General features: G+C 38.5%; 1 protein-coding gene across 2 annotated transcripts in view; it reads left to right on the forward strand.

The window, feature by feature from the left end:
- Positions 1-17,721, forward strand: part of ccz1b.L (CCZ1 homolog B, vacuolar protein trafficking and biogenesis associated L homeolog) — a 31,714-nt gene extending 13,993 nt beyond the window's left edge. For both annotated transcript variants that reach the window (XM_018236426.2, XM_018236427.2), the window contains exons 10-17: positions 6,494-6,575; positions 7,944-8,005; positions 8,797-8,908; positions 9,067-9,100; positions 10,635-10,752; positions 11,722-11,880; positions 13,069-13,196; positions 17,357-17,721. In XM_018236426.2, coding sequence (XP_018091915.1) covers positions 6,494-6,575; positions 7,944-8,005; positions 8,797-8,908; positions 9,067-9,100; positions 10,635-10,752; positions 11,722-11,880; positions 13,069-13,196; positions 17,357-17,412 — 751 coding nt within the window. In that variant the 3' untranslated portion in view covers positions 17,413-17,721. The remainder of the gene's footprint in view (positions 1-6,493; positions 6,576-7,943; positions 8,006-8,796; positions 8,909-9,066; positions 9,101-10,634; positions 10,753-11,721; positions 11,881-13,068; positions 13,197-17,356) is intronic.
- Positions 17,722-21,494: the final 3,773 nt, after the last annotated feature.

Here is a 21,494-nt window from a genome sequence, read left to right on the forward strand (position 1 = left end):
CCACATCTTCGGTTATTCTTCCTTCCCTTTGGCCATTTATGGAGTTTCCAGTGAATGCGCAGTTGACGCAATCACCGGCCTGGCACTGGAATGCACATGTGCCAAATAACTCCGTCGTCGTTCCCTTCCGGAAGAAAACCAAGATGTGGAAAATGGCATGAGTTTTACAATTAGGGGCACATTTTTGAGGGGCAGGGAAGGGGCACTATGGAGGGTACTGAAAGGGGTTTTTCACATAAGGGGGGGTTTAGTTCTTTTTTTAATGCTGAATCGTCTGATAGAGCTAAAGAATTTTTTTTTTGTTTTTACCTGCATATCTGACGATTCAGCTCTTAACATTAGTAGAGTGGATGAAAGCTCTTTCGTACGACCAATGGTGGGAAAGATCGTAATTGTAGCGTGTACTCCTTTAGTGTCTGTCCACAGGGGCAGATTCAGGGAGATTAGTCGCCAGGCGACAAATCTCCACTTCTTCGCAGTTCCCTTAATTGGGAACAGTAGCTACTACTATACAGAAGTGCAAGGATTGCACTTTGATGCAAGTACGAAAAATGAAAGGGAAAGACATTTGCACAAATGCAACTGCGCTTGTGGTTGTAAATGAGCCATTTTAGTTAATAAATTACCAAATCCTGTACTTAGTGGATCGAAAACATATGTGATTTTCATTTTCTTTGTTTTCCAGTCACTATTTAGGATGATATCAGTAATACATATAGCAGTAGATAATTCTTCAGATAACTTATTTGTATTTGTGATAATGCACATGGGCTGGTTTCCAGCAAGGCTTTTTCTCCCCCTAGTGGGCAAATGTCATGGAAATGTACTGAATACTTCCCTCTGGAGAACTGGAGTATCTTTGGTTGTTTTAATATTATTTTTATAATGTATAGTTTTCAACCGAGAACTGAATTCTAGTTTCCTTCAATTGCAGTTGGACTGACTTTATTATTATATGTCACCAATCAGTTGCCAGGGTCCTGATAATAAGCTAGTGAGAGGGCTTATTAAAACATCCTTGAAACACTGTATCTAGATACACTATAAGCTATGCTTAATAATGTATGCTTAAGGGAAATTAAAGGCAAACTGTACTCATGAATAGGTAATATGTTCTATGTTTTATTTACATTAGTGCAGAGGGGTCACAAGAGGAAAGGTTTTCATGAAAACATTAAACCAGTATGGCAGGCCTGTCCCAATCACTTACAAGCTAAGTCAATGCAAAGCATGTACTGTGTGGGGCCAAATATATAGGGTTCTCAAAAGGTTTGAGATCTTGGTAATGCATAATTGTAAGGGTGATATTTAGAAACATTTGACAGGGCCTTCATTTGCCATTTTGTGTTCTGGTTCATTTCCAGCTTTCTCACCAGTAAGTAAAATGCTCTTTTCAAAATGGCATCCTTGAATAAAAATTTTAAATTTAAAAAAAGACAAAAATTAAAAGTTGCTAGTAATGTGTAATCTTTCACACCATGGGGCACATATACATACGTGCAAATTTTCGGCAGACTTCGCATAGCTACGATAGAAGTAATTTCGTAACATATTCATCAAAATGCGGAATTACGTCTCTGCAAATAAAAAAGTTGCATTTCTTTCGTCAGTTATAATTAGTTGGCGTGAAAATTTCATTATGAATTTTCTCTAGCCTTACTTTCTTCCTAGCGAAAATTCATTAATTTGCTTACGTCAATTTAAATATGGCGGGTATATAAAGAAAATGAAGACAGAGATCCTCTATTGTCCTAGACCTGAGCCCACCCTAAAACAAATGTGGTGTGAGATTCGAATGTTAAAAAAAGTATAAATAAGTTATTTTTAACAGTTACAACTTGTAAACATAATCCCACTTTAAATATGAAAAAAACGCAGTTTTGACTTTTGCTTATGACTTTTGTTGAATAGAGGATCACTGACATAATAATGTTGAGGATGCAGCTTCATTGTATTAATTCGCCGGTCAGAACCTGGCAAAATAAATTCTGGTGAAAAGGGTAACTTATTGAAATTTTCACTTTGATTTACGATCGTTCAGCGTGGGTTATGAAGTTAAAATGTGGCATACAATGCCAGAAGTAGCTGCTAATCTGCCGCCACTTGGATTCAGCTGAATCCTGTTGAAAAGGGCCGAGCGATGTCGATGCGGTCTTTTTAGCGAAAATTCATCAAAACATTTTTGTAAATGTGCCCCCATAGATAGTGTTTTTTTTTTTTTTAAATAGACAAGTAACAGGTTTTTAACAGTCGTGTAATTTTAAAAATTTGGATTGAGATCAGTCAGGCACTTGGATTCAGTTGAATCCTGTTGAAAATGGCCGAGTTCTCAAGAGACAAGGTAATTCGGTAGCGAAGTGTGTTGGCAGTTTTTTTAGTAAATAGGCAATGTCGTTACTAATTGTCTTTTTAGTGAAAACCCCAATTCGCTCTCTAGTAAATGTGTCCCTATATATGTTAGTGTCTTTTTTAAATAGACAAGTAACAGGTTTTTACACAGTCATGTCACTTTAAAAATGTGGAATGCGGATCAGTCAGGCACTTGGATTCAGTTGAATCCTGTTGAAAAGGGCAGAGCGAAAGTTCTCAAGAGACAATGTAATTCTCTCGTGAAGTGTGTTGCTAGTTTTTTAGTGAATAGGCAATATCGTTACTTATTGTCTTTTTAGTGAAAACCCCAATTCACTCTTTAGTAAATGGGCCCACATATATCTGTTAGTGAGGTTTTTAAATAGACACGTAACAGGTTTTACACATTCCTATTGGAGGGGAAATGTTCAAGATGTGATTTGTGTTGTTTTGTTTCCTGTGGTAACGGTGCGGGTCACGCAGTGGGAATGTACGTTTGTGCATGCTGATCTCTTTTCTTGCAGGCTAAGAAATAATAAGGAAACTTGTCCTTGTGTCCCTGCCTGTCATTCTTGTCATCACGAGCCACTTCATTCTCCCGCTCCCTGTTAACACTCCACAGGATGGCAGTGCGCAGCTTCGGTTTCACGTTGTAGATTCCTCCTCAGATTACAGCACAAGCTACAGAGTAGCTCAGTTACATGGAGCACTTGGATATAAATAAAGTCCCACACTGATGGCCTTGTTTGAGGAAAACATGTTTTTTTTTTTTATGGGTTTAAAACATTTTTTTATACCGTACCAGGCGAGATTCATGCGCTTTTCTGCGACTGGCAGCAGATTTTGTAGCGGCTACTTCTGTCATTGTCTGCCACATTTTAAATCCATAACTCTACGCTGAATAAATGAAATTATTATTTTCAAATAAAATTAGCATACAGGTATAGGATCTGTTATCTTGAAAATCCGTTATCCAAAAAGCTCTGAATTACGGAGCGTTTTGTCTCCCATAGACTCAATTTTATCCAAATAATCCATATTTTTAAAAATGATTTCGTTTTTCTCTGTAATAATAAAAGAGAACCTTGTACTTGATCCAAACTAAGATATAATTAATCCTTATTGGCAGCAAAACCAGCCCATTGGCTTTAATTACTGTTTAAATGGTTTTCTAGTAGAATTGAAGTATGAAGATCCAAATTACAGAAAGATCTGTTATCTGGAAAACCCCAGGTCCCGAGCATTCTGGATAACAGGTTGATTTTGTATACATGCATTCACTTACTGGAAAAAACAGTACATTATATATATATATTATATATTATTATTTCAGTCACTTGTTGCTGGGATCAGTCACCCTAACAACCAGATGAGATTTTCCATGTATAGGCTGGAAAGAAAGAAATCTACAGAGAAAATGAAAATAATTTTTAAAAATTCTCATTATTTGGATAAAATTGAGTCTATGGGAGACAAACTTTCCGTTATTCAGAGCTTTTTGGATAACAGGTTTCCAGATAACAGATCCCATACCTGTATGCTAATTTAATCTAAAATAATACCTTTCATTAATTCAGCGTGGGTTTATGAAGGTAAAATATGGCAGAAGTAGCCAGCCGCCACAAAATCTGCCGCCAGTCGCAGAAAAGCGCATGAATCCCGCCTGGTACGGATTAGAAATATGTTTTAGACCCATAGATGGGTAATGCAGCACATAGTGTTTAAGAAAAAAAAACATGTTTTCCTCAAAAAAGTCTATAGCAGATGGCCTTTCTGTAATTCGGAGCTTTCTGGATAATGGGTTTCTGGATAACGGATCCCATACATGTATACACAAGACAACAAATAAGCAATACAAATTATTTTTGTTTAAAATGTCTGTGGCACCAGAATCATGTACTGTATATGTACAGTTCACATATTATTTTCTGCAGTGTATCTAAAACTGTGCTCAATTCTTCATTAACTCCATCATTATTTTAATTATTTTTAAAGTTTTAAATCCACAATTTTAACACATCGTTCTTTAAAATGTCATTATTATTGTGACACAGCATTTAAGATCTTTGGGGTTGCTGAATACTGAAACCATGGCCCTGCTTGGCACGGCAGTGAAACAGATACTTACAGCAAAAACCACAAAGCCATCTTTATTATCTGCACAGGGCACATAATTCATCACTTTCCACGGAGATTTTCTGCATGTTCAATTTTTGCACTGTCTCCCTGGTGGCTATTTTAATCGCTGTTCGGTCACTGGATACTAGCACAGAGCAAGGCCGGGTCAGAATGTTAGAGGTGTTTAATATACATTTCATCTAAAGTGCAATCAATCAAGTTTCTATTGAAGAGGCCTTTTTACCAGGCAGCATTTTTGACATAAAGAATCCATTGAGTTTGCTGCACCAATGAAATTTAAGATGGAATTCCCTCCGTTTTTCTGTGAAGAATCTGACTAGATGCAGCTGTATCTGGCCTAGTATTTCCATCACAAGCAGAGAGCATGCAGTGTCTCCACTCCACAGAGAGAAATTGTTTTAATAGTTACATATTTTTGATGGTGGCTTTTATAGGGAAATATGCATTATATAAACATAGGTCTATATTAATCCTTCCTCTAAAAGCAGTATAGCTTGTACAAATAAATGCAAACTATAAGTATTTTATTTTAATCCTCCCCTTTTATTGGTCAAACACATATAATAATCAAATTCCGCCTGTAAGGGGCAATTTAGTGGTTTGTTAAGCTTTAAGCAACACGCATCAGAGCTGATTAGTAATCAACCCTGCAGCATGGGGATTTTGTAGGTGTTTGCTTTTAAAGGAGAACTAAAGTTTAACTAAATAAGTAGCTAGAAATGTTGTACATTATGTTTTTAGCTTCTGTACCAGCCCAAGGCAACCACAGCCCTTTAGCAGTAAAGATCAGTGTCTCCAAAGATGCCCCAGTAGCTCCCCATCTTCTTTTCTGCTGATTCACTGCACATGCTCTGTGCTGCTGTCACTTACTGAGCTTAGGGGCCCACTCACAATATACAGTACATATAGAATAGAAATGTCACAATATAAGGCTGATTAGTAATTAATACAGATAATTACTACATGGCAGCACAGAAACCAGTGCAATTAGCATCAGAATTTAATAATCAGCCCTGTAGCATCATCTTATATTACAGACCAACCTCATTTTCTGCTTGATAATTTGTGATGACCCCTAAGCTTAGCTTCTCAACAGCTGCTCAAATCACACTGTGAGTGTCGCAAACACTTTACAAGATGGTGACCCCCTGTGGCAAGTTTGAAGTCCTGGATCATCGCTGCTATTGAAAAGCTGAAACTCTAGGCTGGTGCAATTAGTTCAGTATATAAAATATGGCATTTTTAACCATATTCATGTTTAGGGTTTAGTTCTCCTTTAAATAGATTAAGAAAATACAGACAGATTATATTTCTGTCTGATTTAGTTCAGCAGCAGTTTTCAGGCAATGGTAAAACTGGTGTGTTTGTTTCAGAAACACTACTATTGGTTTTATATATATAAATATATAAATAAATTGTAGCAATTCAAAGGAGAAAAGGCTCAGGTTACACAGCAGATAGCAGATAAGCTCTGTAGAACAGAATGGTGTTATCTGTTATCCACTATTTAACCTGTGCCATATAGCCTTTTTTCAATGTCCTCCATTGCTACACAGCAGCTTGTTTATATGAACTATAGTAATGTTTCTGAAGCAAACACATCAGTTTTACCAGTGCAGGACAACACTACATGATATTTTTATTATTTTTTGAAAAACTTAAATTTTTTGGTCTTACTGTTCCTTTAAAGGGGTGCTTCATCTTCAAAGTTAACTTTTAGTATGTTACAGATTGGGCGATTCTGAACAGCTTTTCAGCTTAGCCTTTATTTTTTGTAGCTTTTGAATTATTTGCCTTCTGATTCTATCCAGCTTTCAAAATGGTGCCCACTGACCCCATCTAAAAACAAATGTTCTGTAAGGCTGCAAATGTATTGTCATTGCTACTTTTTATTACTCATATTATTATTCATGCCTCTCCTAATTATATTCCAGTCTGTTCAGCCTGAAAATGATTTGGTTTACAATCCCTTTCTAGGAGTAAAAGGACACTGTTTGTTTTGCAGGAGCGGTTTAGAACAAGAAGATATGAGAATTCTGTATAAATACCTCACTACTACACTGTTCCCTAGGTATACAGAACCTGAGGTAAAGTTATTTTGCACAGCCTCTGTTAAAAACATTGGCTTTATAGGAGAATTTGGGATCATATACAGAGATGCTTCTGTTGTTTTTTTGTAATGGAATTATGTTTTTGCAAGTTTGTGTCGATAGTTGTCACACTGCAGATACTAAAATGAAGCTCCGCCCCCTGAGCTCTCCTCTCTCCTACTGTGAAAACCTCAAAGAGGTGCCTACCAGTGGCGTAACTAGAGTGTGCCAGGCTCCCCTGCAAAAAAATCTTTAGAGGGGCCCAGCACACTCCAATCCCCATCCTCCCACCTACTCCCCGCCCTTTCTCCGCCCACTCTCCACCTGGACTTAGGCTTGCGCTCTGCTTCCCCACCACAGGTAAGAAAGTGGCTAGGGAAGCGGGGGAGGTTTCTTGTTAGCCGGGCCCCCCTCTGACTGCAGGGTCTGCTTTTTCTATAGTTACACCAATGGTGCCTACTGCACATGCCTGATTGATTTCCATTGGAGCAGAGGTAGTGAGCATGCCTGGCAGGCACTTCTTTAAAGGAACAGTTCAGTGTAAAAATAAAAACTGGGTAAATAGATAGGCTGTGCAAAATAAAAAATGTTTCTAATATAGTTAGTTAGGCAAAAATGTAATGTATAAAGGCTGGAGTAACTGGATGTCTAATAGAACAGAACAGAACACTACTTCCTGCTTTTCAGCTCTCTAACTCTGAGTTAGTCAGTGACTTTAAGGGGGACCACATGGGACATAACTGTTCAGTGAGTTTGCAATTGATCCTTCGCATGCAGCGCAGATTCAAAAGCAGTTATGACCCATGTAGCCCCCCCTCAAGTCACTGATTGGTTACTGCCTGGTAACCAATCAGTGGAAACCAAGGAGCTGCAAAGCAGGAAGTAGTGTTTTGGCTATTATGTTAGACATCCAGTCACTCCAGCCTTTTATACATTACATTTTTGGCTAACTAACTAAACTAGAAACATTTTGTATTTTGCACAGCCTATCTATATACCCAGTTTTTATTTCTACACTTCCTTTAAGGTTTTCACAGAGAGAAGTAAATCTCAGAAAGGAGAAGGGGAGGAGCTTCACGCTAGTCAAGTAAAAAAAAAAACTGCTTGTATCAGAGAAAGGAAATAAAACTAAATAAAGGGAGGCAGGTATGTTATTCTTGTGCCTGTTTATAGCAATTTTAGGGGATTTTAAAATAAAAGGCTTACTTATCCTTTAAGAAGGAGCCTTTCTTTAATGAAGAAATTTCAGTTTCACTGGGGTGGAGGTGACACTTTTATAAACATTGGTGCCTTTTGTAATCTGGAATTTTGAAACGTGTTAAATATTCAAAGAAACTAATGGTTTATTCTTTGTCCCTATTTTAGCTAGCTGGTAGAGATTCACCCATTCGACCTGAAATGCCAGGGAATTTACAGCATTATGGAAGGTACACTGGATATTTTCTGTACGGCTTAGACAAAACCACTTTATGTTTAAGTATATTTAATTTTCAGTAGCAGTACTAGGCCCCTTCAAGTGCTCAGCTCTAAAGGGAAGTAGACTGGGAAGAATTTATTTTTTCCTAAAAACAGTTTGTGGGCTGAGATAACCCTTTCAGATCACCCGTTTTGAGACACCCAGCAATCAATCAGACCTTTGCTTTTGTTTTCTAACTTGTAGGTGACTGTTAAAATCGAACTTGATTTTGATTATAAATATGGAACATTAGCTGCTTATCTCATCTGATTAAATGTTACTTTTTAGGGCAGAGACACACGGTCAGATTCGGGGAGGTTAGTCGCCCATCAACAAATCTCCTCTTCTTCGGGGCGACTAATATCCCGAACTGCCTTCCCGCCAGCTAGAATGTAAATCGCCGGCGGGATGGTGCTCGGAGCGCTTTGTTTTCTGAAGTCGCCCAAAGGTGCCTCACGAGAAAACTTTGGGCAACATTGGTAAACGAAGAGCTCCGAGTGCCATCCCGCCAGCGAACTACATTCTAGCCGGCAGGAAGGCAGTTCGAAGATATTAGTCGCCCTGAAGAAGACGAGACTTGCTGCCGGGCAACTAATCTCCCCGAATCTGACCGTGTGTCTCTGCCCTTAAAGTGTTAGACCTTAGTTATTAGTAACATATTACTGATAACATGCCAGTGCTAAAGAATCATTCAAAACTTTTCATTAACTTTTTCAATAAAATCAGGCTATTTCTTGTCATTGTTGTTTCATTTTTCAATAGGTTTCTCACTGGACCCTTGAATCTCAGTGATCCTGAAGTCAAATTTAGGTTTCCAAAAATCTTTGTGAACACAGAGGACTCTTGTGAGGAACTTCATCTGATTGTTTACAAGGTGAACAATCCTTGACTTATCCATGCTGCTGAGCAAAGCTGATGTTACTCAAATGGATGTGGTTTTCGCTCATATATCATATTATCATATATGTCCTACAGTAAAACTCATGTTCTAATTTTCCTGCATACATAAATGACTTTTTGTTTATTTTTTAGGCTATGAGTGCATCTGTGTGCTTCATGATTGACGGTGAGTATTGTCTGGCACAGAAGAGGAATTCAAAGGAGGAACATAATTTATTAAAGGGGAACTATCGCGCAAAATGAAAATTTAATATAAGCTTCCTCATACTGAATTAAGAAACTTTGTAAATACAATCAATGAAATACTTTGCATTGTTTATGAAATAATCAAGTTTATCTTCACTATCCCTCTCTCTCTGTTTCTATCTGTTTCTCTTCATTCTGTCTTCATGCAGCAGTTGGGTGTCAGATATTCATTGACCCTTAGATCTAATATATCCTATAGGGGGGCTCCCTTTCCTAGCAGATATATTAGAGCTCACTTGCATAGCAAACAAAATCTAAAAAAATAACTGCCTTTTGCACAAATTATGCATGTAGAGAAACATGATGTCTGGTGATTTTAATAAAGTGAGCTCTAATACATGTGCTAGGCAAAAAGAGCCCCCCCCCCCATAAGATCAATTGGATCTATTTTTCAATGAATATCTGACACCCAACTGCTGAATGAAGAGAAACAGATGCTGAGAGAGGAATAGTGAAGATAAACTTGATTATTTCAGACATGGTACAGAATATTTAATTGATTGTATTTAGAAAGTTTCTTATTTCAGTATGTTGAAGCTTATGTTAAATTTTCATTTTCACGATAGTTCCCCTTTAATATAGCTTCCTTGGGGGGAATAAATATTTATGTCTATAGCTTATTGTAGGCCCCTTTCTTCTCTGAATATTTGTTTTTATTCATATGAGTGGTAGCTCCCATATTGCTTGCTTTCTCTGAGCTGTTTTGTTCAGTGAAATAATGTCAGTCTCGCTCTTTTTTAAGCTTTTATTTTTGTTTTTATGAAAGTACAAACCAATCGTACATCTACAGAGAAAATTGAGACTGAAAAATGGTACTATTTTTGATTAATCTCTTTCTATTCAGGTCCTCTCCTATTCATGTTCTAGTCTCTTATTCAAATCAATACATAGTTGCTAGGGTAATTAGGAAACCGGAGAGCTGCTGAATATAAAGCTAAGTAATTCAAAAATAAATAATAAAAAATGAAAACTAATTGCAATCTGTAGTCAGAATCTCTGTGGGTTTATTTTGCTTATTTCCTCCAAGCTGCATTCTAAAGAGGATCAGGAATAACATAACAATGATACATCTGCTAGGAAAGGACCCCCTCCCCATAAGATATATTGGATCTAACACAATTAATATCTGACACCCAACTCCTGCATGAAGACAGAATGAAGAGAAACAGATGCTGAGAGAGGGATAGTGAAGATAAACTTGAATGTTTCAGATACGATGCAGAATATTTTATTGACTGTATTTAGAAAGTTTCTCATTTGGGCACAATGAAGCTTATATTATAGTTCCCCTTTAAGGAAAGGCAAGCAATATAGCAGCTTCCTCACATATATCTATACAAAGGTGCCCAAATGTAGTCCTTGTGGTCCACCAACGGGCCAGATTTTCTAAAAATGTTCAGTTTGCCCTGTATATAACCAGCGGCACCATCCATATTAATTCAATGCTATCTTAGCGTCTGTGCAGCTAACAGTGGATTTCTGTCGAAAACTCGACAGCCTTGTTGGACCTCAGCTTACAGTGTTGGCGTCCGATATATGTGAGCAATACAATATCAACCGACGGACATCGGGGTGAGTTCTCTTTAGTCTGGTGTATGTGGCAGCTTTGGAGACATTGTACATTTTGAAGTTATGATAATGTTAATGGGTGATGAAGGGTGTTCACATAAAGATGAAACCTTATTGCTTAAAGGAGAACTAATCCCTAAAAATGAATATGACTAAAAATGCCATATTTTATATAGTGAACTTATTGCCCCAGCCTAAAGTTTCAGCTTGTCAATAGCAGCAATGATCCAGGACTTCAAACTTGTCATAGGGTGTCACCGTCTTGGAAAGTGTCTGTGACACTCACATGCTCAGTGGGCTCTGAGCAGCTGTTGAGAAGCTAAGCTTAGGACTCGTCACTAATTATCCATCAGAAAATGAGGTTGGTCTGTAATATAATCTGATGCTACAGGGCTAATTATTAAATTCTGATGCTAATTGCACTGGTTTCTGTGCTGCCATGTAGTAATTATCTGTATTAATTACTAATCAGTCTTATATTGTGACATTTATATTCTATGTGTACTGTATATTGTGAGTGGGTCCCTAAGCTCAGTAAGTGACAGCAGCACAGAGCATGTGCAGTGAATCAGCAGAAAAGAAGATGGGGAGCTACTGGGGCATCTTTGGAGACACAGATCTTTACTGCTAAAGGGCTGTTGTTATCTTGGACTGATTAAGGAAGCCTAAAACATAATGTACAACATTTCTAGATACTTCTTTAGTTCTCCTTTAACAATAGGTATTTCTTGAAGAGGAATTTTGTTGTTGACAGAAGTTACGTTTGACTTATCCTATTCAGTAAGACAACACTCCCATGATGGATACTAGTATAGCTCGAAAGATATTGCTTGTTACATCGTTACATAGTTAAGTGGCGTTGCCCCCCCAGTGCGCATATATGAACATACATATAGCAAACTACAATAATATAGAACCATAAGTCTCTTTTTTTTTTTTTTTTGTGCTCTAATGCTTTATTTTCTTTTCTAGGTCTGAAAAGGAACCACAATTTAAATTTATTTATTTCAACCATATGAATCTAGCAGAGAAAAGTACAATCCACCTGCGAAAAACACCAAATATGTCACTGACCTCTGTGCAACCAGAACTAATGAAGATTCTAGGAGACATAAACAGCGATTTTACAAGGTGATTTCCAGAAAGCACTTGAGCTGTTGGAGAACTACATCTCCCATTATCCGTTGTTTGTAGGCTTTTCCTAATAGTTGGCGTGCCTAAGGCTGCTTTATCTTTCTCTAAACGTATAGGGGAAAATATAGTAAGTGATGTCCACATAACAGTGTTATGTCTTTAATTTCCCAGGAACATCTGAGTACTGGGGTGTTTTCTGAACAAAGATTTTTAGTGAAGCAGTATTCCGTTGTATAAAATTAAATCAAATGTGAAAAACTGGCTGTGCAAAAATGTGGGTAATTTTGCTAATTTGAATGCGTGTAACTGCTCAATACTGATAACTGGAAAAAAAAATTGGTTGGATTAGCTCGTTAAGCCTTGAACTTCATAGGCAGGTGTGTCCAATCATGAGAAAAGTTATTTAAGGTGGCCAATTGCAAGTTGTGCTTCTGTTTGACTCTCCTCTGAAGAGTGACAGCATGGGATCCTCAAAGAAACTCTCAAAAGATCTGAAAACAAAGATTGTTCAGTATCATGGTTTAGGGGAAGGCTACAAAAAGCTATTTCATAGGTTTAAACTGTCAGTTTCAACTATAAGGAATGTAATCAGGAAATGGAAGGCCACAGGCACAGTTGCTGTAAAACCCAGGTCTGGCAGGTCAAGAAAAATACAGGAGTGGCATATGTGGAGGATTATGAGTGGTTACAGACAATCCAAAGATCACCTCCAAAGACCTGCAAGAACATCTTGCTGCAGATGGTTTATCTGTACATCGTTCTACAATTCAGCGCAATTTGCACAAAGAACATCTGTATGGCAGGGTGATGAGAAAGAAGCCCTTTCTGCAATCACGCCACAAACAGAGTCGCTTGTTGTATGCAAAAGCTCATTTAGGCAAGTCACAGTCATTTTGGAACAAAGTTCTTTGGACTGATGAGACAAAAATTTAGTTATTTGGTCATAAAAAGCGCTTTGCATGGTGGAAGAAGAACACTGCATCCCAAGAAAAACACCTGCTACCTAATGTCACATTTGGTGGAGGTTCCATCATGCTGTGGGGCTAGTTCAGGGACTAGCCACACACACACAGCACATTAAAATGCGCAAAAAGTTCTGCTCACCTTCAAAACAGAAATGAATTGGCAACAACTGTATATAGGTTAGCCTTCCATTTTCTTAACTGACTGATGTTGTTGCTCTAGGGTGGATGAAGATGAAGAGATCATAGTAAAAGCTATGAGCGATTACTGGGTTGTAGGTAAAAAGTCTGACCAGCGAGAATTATACGTCATATTGAACCAGAAAAACTCCAATCTCATTGAAGTAAATGGTAAGTCCTTTATTCTTCTTCTTTATAAATGTTACCAGTATGCATTAGAAATATCTATTTAATGTTCTCTAACCTTGGTAGCTTCCCCCAAGCTCACCTCTTCTTTTTTTTCTTTCTCTATTCTATTTTTCCCATTTTATTTATCTAAAAGGGCTATCCCCCCTTTGTGTTATTAAAACTAAAATGCAAAATAAAAACTTAATAAAAAAAGAAGTTACCTGACCAAGGTAAATGGTGGAAACGAGTGCCACTTGCAGCACCTAAACCACTTAAAACAGCTTTACAGAATTCAAAATAGGAATATTGTATTTTACCTGCATATCCACAACTAATTTATGAGCACTAATTAAAATTTAAAGTGACAGTTCAACGTAAAAATAAAACTTGTGTAAATAGGCTGCGCAAAATAAAAAATGTTGCTAATATAGTTAGCCAAAAATGTAATGTATAAAGGCTGGAGTGACTGGGTATCTAACATAACAGAACACTACTTCCTGCTTTTCAGCTCTCTAACTCTGAGTTAGTCAGTGACTTGAAGGGGGTCCACATGGGACATAACTGTTCAGTGAGTTTGCAATTGATCCTTAAGCATTCAGCTTAGATTCAAAAGCAACCAATCAGTGGAAACCAAGAGAGCTGCAAAGCAGGAAGTAGTGTTCTGGCTATTATGTTAGACATTGTCACTCCAGCCTTTATACATTACATTTTTGGCTAACTAACTATATTTTTATTTTGCACAGCCTATCTATTTACCCAGTTTTTTGTTTTTTTTACTGAACAATTACTTTAAAGGGGCATTTTGACTATTGTACATGTGCAATCAACCTCTGACTTAAAATACATTCTATGTGCCTCAGTCAAGAAATACAGATGGAGCACAAATTATTGAAGTATCTGGGACCACACAATATACACTCTTTCAAAAAGAAAAGTGTTAAAGGTTCAGTCATGATAAATAAGAGCCTCTCCTTAATTGACTCTCCAAAGGAGGTGTATGTTTTCCCATATAGTGCAGGCAACTTTAAAAGCTGTTCTCCATGGTTAAAACAGGATATGACTACAGGTATGGGATCTGTTAGCCAGAAACCTGTTATCCTGAAAGCTCCGAATTAATCTGGCCATAGATGCAAAGATCCGATCATACAAATCGAGGATTCATACGATTTTCAGGCCGTGTGTGGAGAGTCCCGTCATTTTTCGTCCCACAGAGATCGGTCGTTTGGTCAATCGGCCAGGTTAAAAGATTTCTGGCGGCTGCCAATAATTTCTCTGCATGTATTGCCGATTGTACGATTTCCAGCTTTGTCGGACATAACTATCGTACGATTGCTGTCAGGGGCAGAACATCGGCTGATCTGTTCTTTAACTACTTTATTTGATCGGAATGTTTAGTGGCAGGTCGGGAGATGGGGAAGTTAGATCGTTCAAGGATTCGAACGATCGTATCTTTGCGTCTATGGCCAGCTTTAGGGAAAGACTGTCTCCCATAGACTCCATTTTATCAAAATAATGCAAATGATTTCCTTTTTCTCTGTTATAATAAAACAGAACCTTGTACTTGATCCAGACTAAGATATAATTAATCCTTATTGGAAGCAAAACCAGCCTATTGGGTTTATTTAATGTTTACATGATTTGTTAGTAGATTTAAACTATGAAGATCCAAATTACTGAAAGATCCATTATCCGGAAAACCCGAGGTCCAGAGCATTCTGGATAACAGGTCCCATACCTATATAATGTTACCTGTTACTACAGGACAGGCCTCACATTAGTTATCATTTGTGACCAATAAAATCAGCGAGGCATTGCAAACACTTGAAACCTTTCCTTTATGTATTTGTTGTCCTTGCAAAATGCCCTTTGATATATTGCCTATTGGTATTTTGATATTTATTCCCTGCCAGCGCTGATTTATGGTCACACTCTCTTATTTTATTCACTTTTTGTGTCAATTGCAAATCGTTGCTCCACCATAACCTTTTTGACCATTTAGGTGCCTGAATAATTATCTGTCTATATGTCACAGGCAAATCAACCTCTTTGTGTTCCTGCTAATCTCTTGTGTCAGGTCATGTTGCTTTTAAGGTGTCTTGTTTCGGTTCCATAGTAAAGTTTGGAACAAGTCCGCGACAACATCAATATTCAGCCCCTCTTCTTTTTTTTCTTTTCTTTTTTTTTTTAGCGAATCGTCTTAATTATTAAAGTGTAACCACTATCTCGCACCTAGCCATTAATAGCATTCCTGCGGTTGGCCTCCTTTTCCCGTTTCTGTTACAATGTGTTAAGAGCCTCTTCAGAAAGCAGGTGCCATTATTAATGCCTTAAGTATCAACATTGTCACTGTAGAATTACCAGCCGCCAGAGTCTTTGTAGCTCAAATGTTCTGACAGCTCTTTTAATCACTTTAAAGGAACAGTTCAGTGTAAAAATACAAAACTGGGTAAATTGATAGGATGTGCAAAATAAAAAATGTTTTCAATATAGTTAGTTAGCCAAAAATGTCATGTATAATGGCTGGAGTGACTGGATGTCTAATATAATAGCCAGAACACTACTTCCTGCTTTTCAGCTCTCTAACTCAGAGTTAGTCAGCGACTTTACAGGAGGCCACATGGGACATAACTGTTCATTTGAGTTTGCAATTGATCCTCAGCATTCAGCTCAGATTCAAAATCAACAGTTATGACCCATGTGCCCCCCGTCAATCACTGATTGGTTACTGCCTGGTAACCAATCAGTGGTAACCAAGAGAGATAAAAAGCAGGAAGTAGTGTTCTGTTATATTAGACATCCAGTCACTCCAGCCTTTATACATTACATTTTTGGCTAACTAACTATAATAGAAACATGTTTTATTTTGCACAGCCTATCTATTTACCCAATTTTTATTCCCCCCCCCCCGAACAATTCCTTTAATAAGAGACGTGGTGCAAAATCTTGCTGCCACAGCATGTCTTTGTTTATGCCCAGCAGAACTGGACACGGCTAAAGTTTAGAATTTTAAGAAATCAAAGATTTTTTTTGTATATGTGGGTTTTGCCTCTTTGGGATAATATACTGTTTTACCTATTAAAAGCAGTGGTTAGAAGAACTATAGTACCATGCAGCTCTGGGCTATTGCTATGACAGAGCCATTACAGTGTGAAACATTATATAGACTGGCTTTCTCATTGTTTGCTCATGCCAAGCTCTGATATAATCTTCATATGCAGTTATGTACTGACATAGCTCCCAGCTGTCTGAATGTTACCCGGCAATAAAGTAACAGGAAACAACAGGTTATCAGCATATAGTCTCGGCCAAAGCCCTTCAAAATGCAATTGAAAAAAATTCCAGCATAGAGTTTTATAGGCAAAATTCTGCTTTTTCTCTGTGCCTTTGCAAATTGGATGAGAGCAACTGTTGGTAATGATACTATTTACACAGTAGCAGTAGAAAGAAAAGAAGTTGTTGAAATTGTGTCCAGATTACAGTGGGCGAAGTCAACACCGGCCCAGGACTGTGCTGCAGAATTGGCTTATTATTTCCAATAGGAAAGCATACAGGATCCCAGTTGTAGGATCATGCAGGACTGGACTGGGATTCAAAATAGGCCCTGGCATTCTTAGTACACAGAGGCCCAAACAGCCCCCACCAGCCCACTTAATAGTCAGTTTCTATGGCATTTTACAGCAGCCCTTCTGGCATTTGCCAAAACCCACATATTGACAGTCCGGGATGGCTGGCCCGATGGACGAGCTGACCAATTTTTAAGTCTTCTGCCGATATCGGTCAGCTCGTCTCCCACCATACATGCATCGAATATCTTACGAAAATTATTTTAGTACAATATTATTGGTGCGTCTATGGCCACCTTAAGACTTGGCCCAACATATCTGTCCACTACATTGTTGTCGCCACTTTCCATAAGGCCGGCACATGGACACTGGAAGCCAACATTTGGTCTTGAGATTCTGTGCAGACTTCTGTTTGAGATCCAGGCTGGGAAAGGACAGAATGTCATCAAAGATGACAGTTTAGCTCTTGAGGACAACTCCCCCCCCCCCATCACCCTTTTACCTCATGTCCATTGACTGAAAAGAGGAGAATTATAACTAGACAGAACATGTTGGTTAGACTACTTTTAATTGACCTTGTTTTTGTTTTGTTTTTTACAGAAGAAATCAAGAAACTCTGTGCGACCCAGTTCAGTAATATATTTTTCCTGGATTAACATGCACACGTTCAGCAGCAGCAGGTTGGCCCGCAGCATTTCCCAAAATGGCCCGCAGCAGCCTTTTTGTGTTCCATGGACAGAATATCAGTCATATTATTGACTGGAATGACTGTTGTAAGGCAATACTTGCCTTGTAAGACTCGCATTTCTATCCGTAGGTTCAACGAGCAGACCGTTTTTAGTTTTTAATTATTTATGTGAACTCTCGCAGAGGTCTCCACGCTAAAATGGCTGTACCATTTCATTTCTGTTACTTTAATATATGACTGGAAAGAATAAATCCACTAACCATTGTTATACTTTTAACCAGACTCCTTTAACTTCTGTATGTTGTGCCATGTTCCATACATCAGAGATTTTCTTACTGAGCTGTATGTGCTGAGTACTGATGGGCCGAGGCATCTTTCCTACTGTCATCCACTACGGAAAAACTGCCGGAATAAAGGACATCCTTTGGAGATAGCAGAGCTAGAGGTTTTCACACTAAGGCCAGTAATGATTTTGAACATGATTTTGTTATGCAATTTAAGAAAAATGGAGCTAAAAAACGTAGCCTATATTTTATTTAATTTGAGTATTGCGATCTCAAAGTTTAAAGCTTTATCAGTCAAAAAACAAAACAAAAGGGGGTGGTGTATTTTTGACCGTCGAGCTATTTTATTTTTGGAATTTATCTGAGTTGAGTTCAACAACAAAGAAATATCTGCAACTGTAATTAAAGACTCTGCTACCCGTGTCCCATTCTGGAACCCTGGACTTTTTTTATATTTGGAGATTCGTCTTCTTTGCTTGGTAATTACCATTAGATGTATTGCTGTTTTGCCAGTCGGTGTTACTGATGGCAAGTACAGTGGAGTCTATACTGATAAGTAGTGAAGGGTGTTGCAGGGAGAAAGTGAGTGATGTAGGAATGAATACACAGAGAAGCTTGAGCTGGTTAATCATAGATTCTTGGAGAGGAAAAGAGAGAGTCGTAGGAAGCAGTGGTTTAAACATAAAGAGGGAAAAGAAAAAAAAAAACAGGTAAATCCAAGAGATATGGAGAAAAGTGGGTTATTAAAGGAGAAACAACCCCTACCCCCAAAGATCTCCCTCCTCCCCCCAGACTAGCTGCTACCCTGGGCAAATGCCCCTAACTTTTAACTTACCCCTTGGTGCACATTCAGGGATCGGAGTTCACGGCAGCCATCTTCCGGCGCTTCTGCAATTTCCGATCCCTGAATCTGCGCCTAGGGGTTAGTTAAAAGTTAGGGGCATTTTCCCAGGGTAGCAGCTAGTCTGGGGGGGAGGGGGTATATGGGGGTAGGGTTTTTTTAATAAAGGGTTTGTTTCTTCTTTAAGATAGACTTGGTTACATTGTTAATTTGGGTTTTAAAAAAGTCAATCAAGGCTAACCCCTCCAAATGACCCCAACAAACACACACATATATACCATACCTATCTATACACTCCCATATATAAAACTTTATATCCATATGCCTAAAATAAAATACTTATAATAGAGATCTGCATGGGTCTGGTTAGGCAGACCCCTTACCCTACTCACCACCATGCTATGCCACCTACCTAGACCTGTTACCTATCCCTACCTGCAATGGGTAGACTTACCTTCCTTCCCAAAGGCCCGCAAAACTGGAAGTAATGCCACTGTGGACAGGAAGTGACATCACTCCGCAGATGGGTCAACCTGGTAAGAGGAACAGGTACCCAAGCAGGTTACCTGCAGACCTCCTACACAGTCAGGGAATTGCTGTCTTTACCCCTGAAACCTGACTGCTTGTGGGTATCGTCAACAAAATACAAGTCTCTGTCTAGAAATGACTGTAGTCTTGCATATTATGCTTCTCCCAGAAATAAAAAATCACCCACGCCACTCTTAAAAGCATTAATAGAGTCTACCATCACAACCATTTGCATTTTAAGTTTGTCACTACTGAGTGAAAAATGACAGCAAACCTTTAAAACTAAGTTGTGTTGAAAGATTAATTTGACTTTTACTTTGAAAGGCTCAGTGAGACGGCAACTGCCAGCTAAGCGCACCCCTGAGACTGAATGGTATTTGACTGGCATTTAATGGCTTTTCTCCAGGTCACAACTTCTCTTACTCAGTAGCTAGCCGCTCTTACAGACTCTATCCCAAACTGATATCTGGCTGGGGCTCTTTAAGCCTGGGAAGCCTGGCAAACCCATCCCAGCACCATGGTCTTTGCCAAACAGAACTGCACATGCTTCCCATGTCACCTGGAACTGAAACTGTTGGATAAGCCAGATTTAATAAGCCATTTTGGTGGGCAAATTGTCCTCTTGTTTGATGCCCCTCCCCCAACGGATGGCCTTTCAGCCAGTTTGGTTGAGAAAGCTGTCCACACATGATGCCATAATTATTTTTTTGCCGATCAGTAACTATGCTACAAATAACAGGATAATAAATGGGTTCCAATATCTCAGTGAGTTAAGAGGTAGCTCTTGTTTATATTTTGAGACAACTTGCAATTGGTCTTTTTTTATAGTTACATAGCATTTTGTTCAGCAGCTGACTGGTTAGTATGGTAGCAGTTTACCTTAGCAATCAGATTTCTAAAATATTGGAAAAAAAATGAAAGATAAGTAACAAGCAATACAATTTTGGCCTCATAGAGCAATAGTTTTTTGGCTGCCAGGGTCAGTGACCCCCATTTAAAAGCTGGAAAGAGGCAGAAGACTAATTGGAAAACTGCTAATTATTGGCAATACTATAACATTTGAAAAGATAACTTATAGGTTTGGCCATTAAGTACTCTAACTGGACACAAGATCTTTGAGTCCACTCAATTTCTGGTCATATTAACTCAAGTCATCAACCCCTTTCCCTACTTGTTAAATTCACCCTGATTGTCCTGATACAAGATGTGTTTCCATTCCAAATATATTGCTCCAGCTCTTGTCATGGTGGAAGGTCAAGAGGAATTGGTGATGGCTGTGATTTTGGAGTCAAGAATTCCAGAGGGGGGACACCTTTATTACTTGATTGACTGGGAGGTTATGGACCCAAAGAAAGATCTTGGGGAGCAGCAGCCAATTTCAATGCTATATTTGCCTTAAACTGGCCTCTGAATTTTATTGTCACCACCCTAAGAACCCTGGACCTAAATTACCCAATGAATATTCAGTGACGGAAGTTATTAGACCTGTTGAATTTTGGCAAGGTATGGTTTAATAGTCTAGTTTGTGACATTGACAAGCCTAAGGATGGTGATACATGGGCTGTTTTATTGGCTGAACTACATCTACAGGTTCGAAAACATCTGTAAATCAATTTATATTGAAGTGAATCTGAATCTCCACCTCCTGCATGTTCTCTCAATAAAGTGATTCAAATGTTTTACCAGCCGAGACCTCAATTGACTGAAAATATCTTTGAAAGTTTGGAGGAGACCTCCCTTGTTTCTTCACGCATAGACACTGACTTTCCCAATAACATGATAGTGTAGGTACAGTACAGGCATTTCCAGGTTACAATGTGTGGGCACACGGGATCCCACAATTCCTTGCTATATAGGAAGCTTGGCTATTGCAGTGTATAGACCCGTGTTTGACTGTGGAATATGGAGGCTTTTCATTGCAATACACAAACATGGGTTGTGACCAATCCCCCGAATGTTCCTGCTGGAGCGGATAAAACAGCTCGCTGACACCTGTACCCTTAACTGTAATTTCAGTAGTGACATTTCAGATGGATGAGACCTTGCTGCTGACTATTATAAGCACGGGAGGCCTGGGAAGGGGGTGGTGGAAACCACTGAAGTTTGATGTGCCATCTCCAACGAAATCCACTGATAAAACCACTGGCCACACTTTTCCACTTAATTAGTCTCCTTTAGGTAAAAGTTTTGGTTTTTTTTAAATTATAAAAGAATATCTGAATTTGTCTTTTTTTTCCCCCTTTCAGCACACTTTTGTTTTTTTTATATGTATTTTTTTTAAAAAAAGGATCTAAACCCTCCAAAAGACTGTCCCTTTTTTCATATGCTGGGACTCCAATATTAATTACATTAGTGATAAAGTCTGAGGATGTGGGGGGTTCTCTTCCTTCTCATCTG

The sequence above is a fragment of the Xenopus laevis genome, chromosome 9_10L, assembly GCF_017654675.1.
Source record: "Xenopus laevis strain J_2021 chromosome 9_10L, Xenopus_laevis_v10.1, whole genome shotgun sequence".
NCBI classification, from domain to species: domain Eukaryota; kingdom Metazoa; phylum Chordata; class Amphibia; order Anura; family Pipidae; genus Xenopus; species Xenopus laevis.